The following is a 7,770-nucleotide window of genomic DNA, read 5'->3' on the forward strand; positions in this document are numbered from 1 at the left end:
ATGAAAGCTAAATATTTCCCTTAAAAAGAAAAAAGTTTATTGCATTTTGTATTGCTAATTATCATCCATGCAAGATTGTACATATGTCAAACTATTAAATCTTGAATCCTTGAGCATAAAATATGTATTTATTAAAAATTTTGGTTGGTGTATACGTATATATACTACTGAAAAGTCCAGTGAGATTCAACTTTGAATAAATTTGAGCAAATTTTATTCAAACATTTCATTAAACACTTTCATGCACGTGAGGAACAATAACACCGATGAAGACCTCAATTCGGAGAACAAAAAAATAACTTATATAAACGATTTTAAATAATTTCAAATAAATATGTATCAAATACAAGAAATAAGCATGTATCAAAAACAGAACAAATAAAATATGTATCAAATACCGGAAATTAAAAAGAATAACAATAATAAACTAATAATATTTATCAATAATAATAATAATAATAATAATCATAATAAAATTATGCTTAGCGTCGGGAGCCAGATCGACCCCTTCCCTTCCTGAGAGTCAGATCCTCGGGCTTCACGTTTCTAACTGACTCTCCAAAAATCCTTCAAAGTTCAAACCCTAGCTTCCCTCTTCCTTAAAAAAAAAAAAAAAAAAAAAAAATGGCGCAGAGGAAGGGCAGCGACCCCCAAGTGCTGGAGTCAGTGTACTCAGTAATCGCGCTGGTCTTAGTGCTTTTCGCCTGCGTGGAGCTCTGCGACGGCGCCACTGTCGTCGACGTGTACCGACTCATCCAGTATGACATCTCCGGCGTCCCCTTCGGATCCCGCCTCGCCGGCCTCAATCACCATGCTGGCTCTCTGCACTTCCCTCCGGGTTCTGATCTCTCCCGCACTGTTCTCATCATTCCGCTCCGCGAACTCAACATTTCTTTTGTCAAAGGTTCCTCCTTCTTTACTTTACTTTACATTTTTATTGTACTTTCTGTTTTATTTAATTAATTTTAATTTATTTTTTTTACTCTCTGGATCTGAATTCAAACAATTTCCTTCCATGCATATCCTTTCTTTTCTTTTTATTGGTGAAGATCACGATGATAAAAAATTAAACAAAATAAAAAAAAATAAAAAAAAAACATTTTTGAGCTTTATCGTTTAGCTTATGGGTGTCAATGATATGTAACTACTGCTTTGGATACTTTTGAATTGAGGTTTGGATTTTCGCGAAGTACCGTCGCTGAGAAAAAATATTTCTCACTCGTAGTTGTACCAGAGTTTTTTTTTTTTTTCAAATGTTTCCTAAATGCTTGTCAAGGACAGCTATGGGTATTGGTATAGCACGAAGGCTGACCTCGTTTACCTCTACTGCCATCTAGATAGAATGGGGTGGCTTAGATATTTGACCTCGCTTACTTGGGATGCCCTTCTCCACTACCCTTCCTAGTATAAACATTCCTTACAAGTTTCAGAAAGAGATGTCATATTCGATTATTGTTTTGATACTATGGACGCAATTAATTGGATGCTGTGTTCCTACTGATTTCCGAGCTTCAATAGGCTCATAGTGGCTTAAGTAAGTTCGTTGTGAAATTCTTTGCTTCTTTGCCATCGCCTAATGGAGATTATTATTTGCTGTGGCAACCGTCTTTCAGAATACATTTCTCAAAGGCAGCCTCTGGGAGGCTTGCTGTTTTTGCTTCCCCAAACGTTTAGTTTTGGAAATGAAGATGACAAGGGGAGTAATCGTCAAGATCATGGACATTACCAAATGAAGAATGTAATAGCAGAACTTGAACAGTTGCTTATACACTCAAATATACCGGTGAGTAGATCTCATTTTAATTTCTCTTTAGCTTGGCATCTGTTTCTTATGGTGTTGGTTTCATAATTTTATTGTTTGAGAGTGTAGTTGCATCAGGTCCTTATTTATTTATTTATTATGAATTGTAATTCCTTATCTGAGTTCCTTTTTGTATACAATTGGGTTAGTGTAATTCCTTATCTTAGTTACCTGTTAGAGGAAATAAGTTCCTCAATATGAGAATTTCCAACTTTATGAACTTGGTAGCCTATTGAGAGTTATATTTCTAAGAGAGATTCTAAATGTGACAATATGCAATCTTCTATCTTCAGCGTTAAAAATGATTTCCTTAATAATTTTGGGCTTTCCGATATCTCCGCTAGCAAATGATGTTTGTGTTTAGAAGCCAAACATTTCTATAGATATACTTTCAATGTCTCACTTATAATTATTACATTTCTATAGATATACTTTCAAGTGTCTCACTTATAATTATTATCTCTTATTCTGTAACAGTATCCTGTATATTTTGCTTTTGAGGATGATGATATTGAGGCTGTTTTGGCTGATATCAAGAAAAATGATGCCACTGGTCAACCTGCTACTGCTACTACTGGCGGGTAAGTGGATTAATATTTTTAAACAAAATTGTTGGAAATTGTAGTTGGGAGAGTCAAGTACTCAGTAGACAAAAAGAATTGCGTTTGATGAGGTTGGTTGCTGCTTTCATATCTGATAGGATGTTTTTCTGTCCGCAAGAGTGTCCAGGAATTTGCATCTCATGATTATAGATGGCATCCCTTATTTTGGTGTTTGATTGAGAAATGTTTGGATGTAATTTCTTCTATCTCTCTCTTCAGAATGCTTTAAGGAAGAAATTCAAATTATACAGGATAAGAAATAAATTGAAATTACTTTTTTACTAAATGCCATAATTGCCTGTCATGTTGATTAGCATAGGCAGCTTCGTATGTTTAATAAGAAACTTCTAATCAGAATTCATTCTTATATTCTTATTGTCACTTTTCAAGCATGGATGGAGGAAAGAAGATGCTATTTTCTCTTTGTACCTGATAGATAGGCAATAGGCAATGTCTGAGCCATGTTAATGATCTGAGCTTGTTTGGCTCTTCATTCTTGTTTCCATTCTGTGATTTTTCAGACACGTCTCCAAAATTTTGGATGTATGTCTTGTTGCTGGCTAATCCTCCCTTCCCTCAACAAAATGAAAAGAAAATCCCTCTTCTCTTGCTTTACTTTAAAAGAAGGTTTGTAAGATACCTATGTAGAGTGTGAGCAAGAGGTGTATCTAATGGATGTCTTGGGAGTTTTTCTTGTCTGATTGATAGAAGTGGCAGAACAGTTTGAGCCAGTTCTTGGATGCTTACAGCATTTTGTCTTCAAATAGCCTCTGATAAATGATGAAGTAAAACTTTATAGGATGAAAATGAAGATTATAGAAATGAAATATCAAATTGCTTATAAGCTATTACAGTTCTGTATGACAGATATAGAAACTGATTATTTCCTGGCATGGTTTCATTTTGAGATTTAAGCAATAACATATTCTGGTAGATGCATAGTCCTGTTCTCATGTACACCTGTTGTAAAACATTGCAGATACAAACTTGTCATTTCGGTGCCAGAACCTAGGAAGATTGTATCACCCACCATTACTAATATTCAGGTACCTGTTTCATGTCTCAGTGTCCAGTTTATGGTTATACTTATTGTGTATTCAGCTTTTATGTTGGTGGATTTGGGTTTGCAACAGAGACTGATTCTAATCATCCATAATTATGTATAATAATCTTCATTCATTACATAATTTAACTTAGAGATTCTTGCATGCGTTTCTAAGCTTATAGAGGATGCTGTAAGGGATTTTGCTAGATTATGTTTGTAAGTTAAAACTTTCATTTGAATGGTGACAGGGATGGTTGCCAGGATTAAAAGCAGATGGGGATAATCATCTTCCAACAATTGCTATAGTAGCATCATATGATACTTTTGGGGCTGCTCCTGTATGTAACTTTGTTATATTTTTACTTTTAAAATCAACTTATAGCAGCTTTATAAAGGTGTGAGACAATATGAATTTGTAGGCTTTGTCTGTGGGGAGTGATAGCAACGGAAGCGGCGTTGTTGCACTTCTTGAAATTGCTAGGCTATTCTCTCTTCTGTATTCAAATCCAAAAACAAGAGCAAAGTACAACATACTTTTTGGGTTGACTTCAGGTGGACCTTATAATTACAATGGGACTCATAAGGTGCATTTCTCTTCTTCTTGTTCTTTATTTTTCATTATCTTCTTTTATGCAGCTGTCTCCATTTATTGTAGTGTTTCATGTATTTCAGTGGCTCCGGAGTTTTGATCAACGTTTGCGGGAGAGTATTGACTATGCTATCTGCTTGAATAGTATTGGATCATGGGACAATGACTTATGGATTCATGTCTCTAAGCCTCCTGAAAATGCCTATGTAAAACAAATTTTTGAAGTAAGCTAATAAAATTGCACAAGATATTTTAGAGGTACTGTCAAAGTAAATGAGTTTGCTGCTGCATCTTAATTCTGTTTGATGTGGTTTTTGTAGGGTTTCTCTAATGTAGCAGTAGAACTGGGCCTTAAAGTAGGCCTGAAGCACAAGAAAATAAATATTTCAAATCCTCGAGTAAGTAACTATACCTGAAGTTTTGAATTGAAAAATTTTCCAATCCCAAATAGAGCCATATTGATTGGTGTACCAGGTCAATAAGCTGGTTGTGAATCTTGTGTGAAGGAAGCTTGTGATGTCCTCAATTATTTTGTGTACTTTCAGAGGGAAAGTTCATTATAATTTGGTAGACCACTAAATTATCAAGGAAATCTTTTAATCAGAGCAATAGAATTTTATAATGTGAATGACTTAGAGGACTTTATTACTTTCTATCAACGAGAATTAATCGACTTCATCAATAAGTACATGCCTTTCCATGGTTGGTGATCTATGGTACAGCTACTTAGTTTAGCCAAATTTTATTTCAGTGTTTTAAAAATAATTTTTGGTGTGCCTAAAGAAGATGTTTTTGGCTTACGAGGCTTAAGCCTGTAAGATGTATGCTTGTGAGGCTTAAGCCTTGAATCTTTTGAGGCATGAAGCCTCAAACTTTTAGAGGAAGGAAGTTGCTGTTTGTTAAGAAAATACTAATAGAGGGAAAATGATAATAAAGTTATTGCTGGAGAAAAAAAAAATTACCTATACAGATTTATCTTCAATGTATTATTGTTTAGACCAGATTATGAGACTATCGACCTGCTGTAGGTAGCTTGGGAGCATGAACAATTTTCAAGGCTTAGAGTTACTGCTGCCACCCTTTCTGAACTCTCTGTTGCTCCTGAATTGTTAGAAAGCACAGGAGGGTTGGTTGATAGCAGGTTTTGTTTTTTACACCATCTTCTCTTGTTGTTGGAAGGTCTGTAATAGATGGCGGATTGCTAACATGTTGGTTTTTATGCAGGCATTTTGTGAACGAAACTGCAATCATGAGAAGTGTCAAGTTAGTTTCTGAGAGTCTTGCGGTAGGGTTTTATTATTTGGAGAGAGATATTCATTTGAATTTTTCCTGATAATTTACTTAAACTATCATTGTTAGGTGTATTGTTATTGCTTTATTATGCTAATATTTAAACAAGAGGTGGATGCTGTATGTGTAATGTGATTGCTTTATATGCTAATCTTTATACTAGAGGTAGATGATGTATGTGGGTAAATTATACTTGTATTAATTGAAAAAGTAATTCCATTACAAGCAAGATAGTCAAAGTATGCTTGATATGATTTATTTCATTGAGTACTGGTAACTGTAGTTTTAAATCATCCTTGAACAATAATGTACTATGGAATATGAACATAATAAGCAGATGTTTGTTAAGCAAGCCCCTCCTCTCCCTCCCATTGAAATTCTGTGTGAAATGGGTGTCTCAATAATCAAAATGTGTGAAAAGGCTAGCTTGTTTTGTTGGAAATCATACTTTTATGTTCGTTTTGGCCAAGTAGAACTTGTTGCTTACTGTACTCTCTCTCTCTCTCTCTCTCTCTCTCGCTCGCTCTCTTCATGTGAAAATTTTATGGATCTATAACTTACAAAGAAAGATTGGATGCTGAATTGTGATGGAGGCTGATGATACTATGATTTCTTACAAATGTTAGTTGAAAATGTAGTTGCATTCCTTTAGTGGCAAGTAGATTTCTCTCTCTGTTTTATACATACTGCAGTTACCAATGAAACAACCATTCTTACAAGGGCATTAAAATGGCTACAATGTCTTGATTGTTAGGCGCCCAGTATGATGATTGAAAATGTGAACTTAGAATGTGGTTTTGTTTTCTTAGAATTTTTTGACCATGCCCACAGAAAATTAGAATGGTTAGAATTGATTAAATTATCATTTTAATAGTATATTATCCTGATGCAGTCTTTCCTTACCGTATGCAGAGGCATATCTATGGCTATCAAGGAAAGAACATCGAAATCTTTGCCGACAACAGTAGTTTAGCTGTGAATCCTTTTTACATAAGGTCATGGTTGGAATTTTTGTCACGAACACCCCGCGTGACTCCATTTCTATCAAAGAATGATCCATTTGTCATGGCCTTGAAAAAGGTTTTCTATCTTCACATTTCTTATGAATATTATTTCTTCTTTTGTTCAGTTTTTTAATATATGAGTATGAGCCAATCTAAAACACAGTAATTGGTTGAGTTTTCGGCTAGCCCTGGTCTGACGATGATGTCCTCATGACAAATTTGGTTAGGCAACCACATGTGAATTAATGAAATAATATTTAAAAAAAAAAAAAAAAAAAAAAACTACTAAATGATGATAGATTTCTCAAAGTTAATTTGTAGCAGTACATTTTGATAGTTCTTCCCTTTTAATTTTTAGAAGCTTTTAGTTAAATATCAAACAGATTAGTAAGGATCTTTGTGCTTCCACGTGATGGCCATGAGAAAATTGCAGTGAAAGTAAAATAAATTCTCTCTTCTTGGGGAAGAAACCTACTTGGTTTATAAATGCTGGATATTTTTTATCCTCATCTTCTCAGTCTTTTCTTTTGGTCCATTGTATTATTCATGTTGCTTACAGGAATTAGAAGAGCATACTGATGAAGTGAGTGTGCAACATGAGGTGCTTGATGGGATGTTCACTTTCTATGATTCGTCTAGAGCTAAGCTTAACGTATATCAGGTACTTAACCTACACTGTTTGATTGTAATATGGGTGCTTACAAATATTGTTGCTTCGAGGATTTGGAAATTCTATAGGCATCTATGTATTTTTATGTAATTCGCTCTTTTGCTGCTTAAATATTAATCATCTCAAGTATGTTGATACAGGTTGCAAGTGTGACATTTGACTTGCTGCTGCTTCTAGTTTTGGGATCATATTTGATAGTTCTATTCAGTTTTCTTGTCATCACAACCAGGGTATCTCTTCTATCCCCTTTATTCATACCTACTTATATTTTAATGCCACGGAAAATTTATTTTACTTTGTTTGTGGCCTCTAAATAGAATAAAATAGAAATACATGACTGTTAATGTTAAAAGTATAAAAAATATATATATAGCTAATGAGCTATTCAACAGGGTCTTGATGATTTAATCAGTTTATTTCGGAGGCCACCCTCTCGAAAGGTGAAAACAGCATGATAACTGGAGCAAAATTGTACCAGAAAAGACTTATGTGGCTTCGATTGAAATTGAAAGTGATGAAACTGTCGGTGGTTTTCATCCATGTCTCGGTTAGTTCACAACACGAGGGATCAGTTAACTCATGGGAAGATGTTTCTGATTTGTTTGTGCTAGAATGCAAACCATCAAGAAGCCGGGAAAATTTTTTTGTTTAGACTGATAATTTAACAGTGTACGATTTCTTCAACTTTCTTGAGCAAAGTGTAATGTTAATGTTAGAATATGATTGGACTTTTAATTAACCAGCTATATAACAAAGATTTTGTTGCTTA

At 34.5% G+C, this 7,770-nt stretch overlaps 1 protein-coding gene across 1 annotated transcript; it reads left to right on the top strand.

Annotated features, from left to right (window-relative positions):
- The first annotated feature begins 260 nt into the window (after window positions 1-260).
- On the top strand, window positions 261-7,770 carry LOC107409503 (uncharacterized). Its single transcript, XM_016016941.4, has 14 exons — window positions 261-904; window positions 1,614-1,783; window positions 2,279-2,382; window positions 3,383-3,449; window positions 3,697-3,786; window positions 3,868-4,032; window positions 4,121-4,261; window positions 4,358-4,435; window positions 5,066-5,178; window positions 5,262-5,322; window positions 6,240-6,407; window positions 6,891-6,992; window positions 7,142-7,231; window positions 7,394-7,770. Exons 1-14 carry the CDS (start codon window positions 625-627, stop codon window positions 7,454-7,456), a joined length of 1,692 nt encoding a protein of 563 aa, XP_015872427.3. The 5' UTR covers window positions 261-624; the 3' UTR covers window positions 7,457-7,770.

This window comes from Ziziphus jujuba, chromosome 10 (genome assembly GCF_031755915.1).
Source record: "Ziziphus jujuba cultivar Dongzao chromosome 10, ASM3175591v1".
NCBI classification, from domain to species: domain Eukaryota; kingdom Viridiplantae; phylum Streptophyta; class Magnoliopsida; order Rosales; family Rhamnaceae; genus Ziziphus; species Ziziphus jujuba.

Coding starts and splice junctions, on each gene's coding strand:
- LOC107409503 (XM_016016941.4), top strand. CDS start 625: ATGGCGCAGAGGAAGGGCAGCGACCCCCAAGTGCTGGAGTCAGTGTAC. Junction 5,179..5,261: donor GGAGGGTTGGTTGATAGCAG/GTTTTGTTTTTT, acceptor GTTTTTATGCAG/GCATTTTGTGAACGAAACTG. Junction 6,993..7,141: donor CTAAGCTTAACGTATATCAG/GTACTTAACCTA, acceptor ATGTTGATACAG/GTTGCAAGTGTGACATTTGA.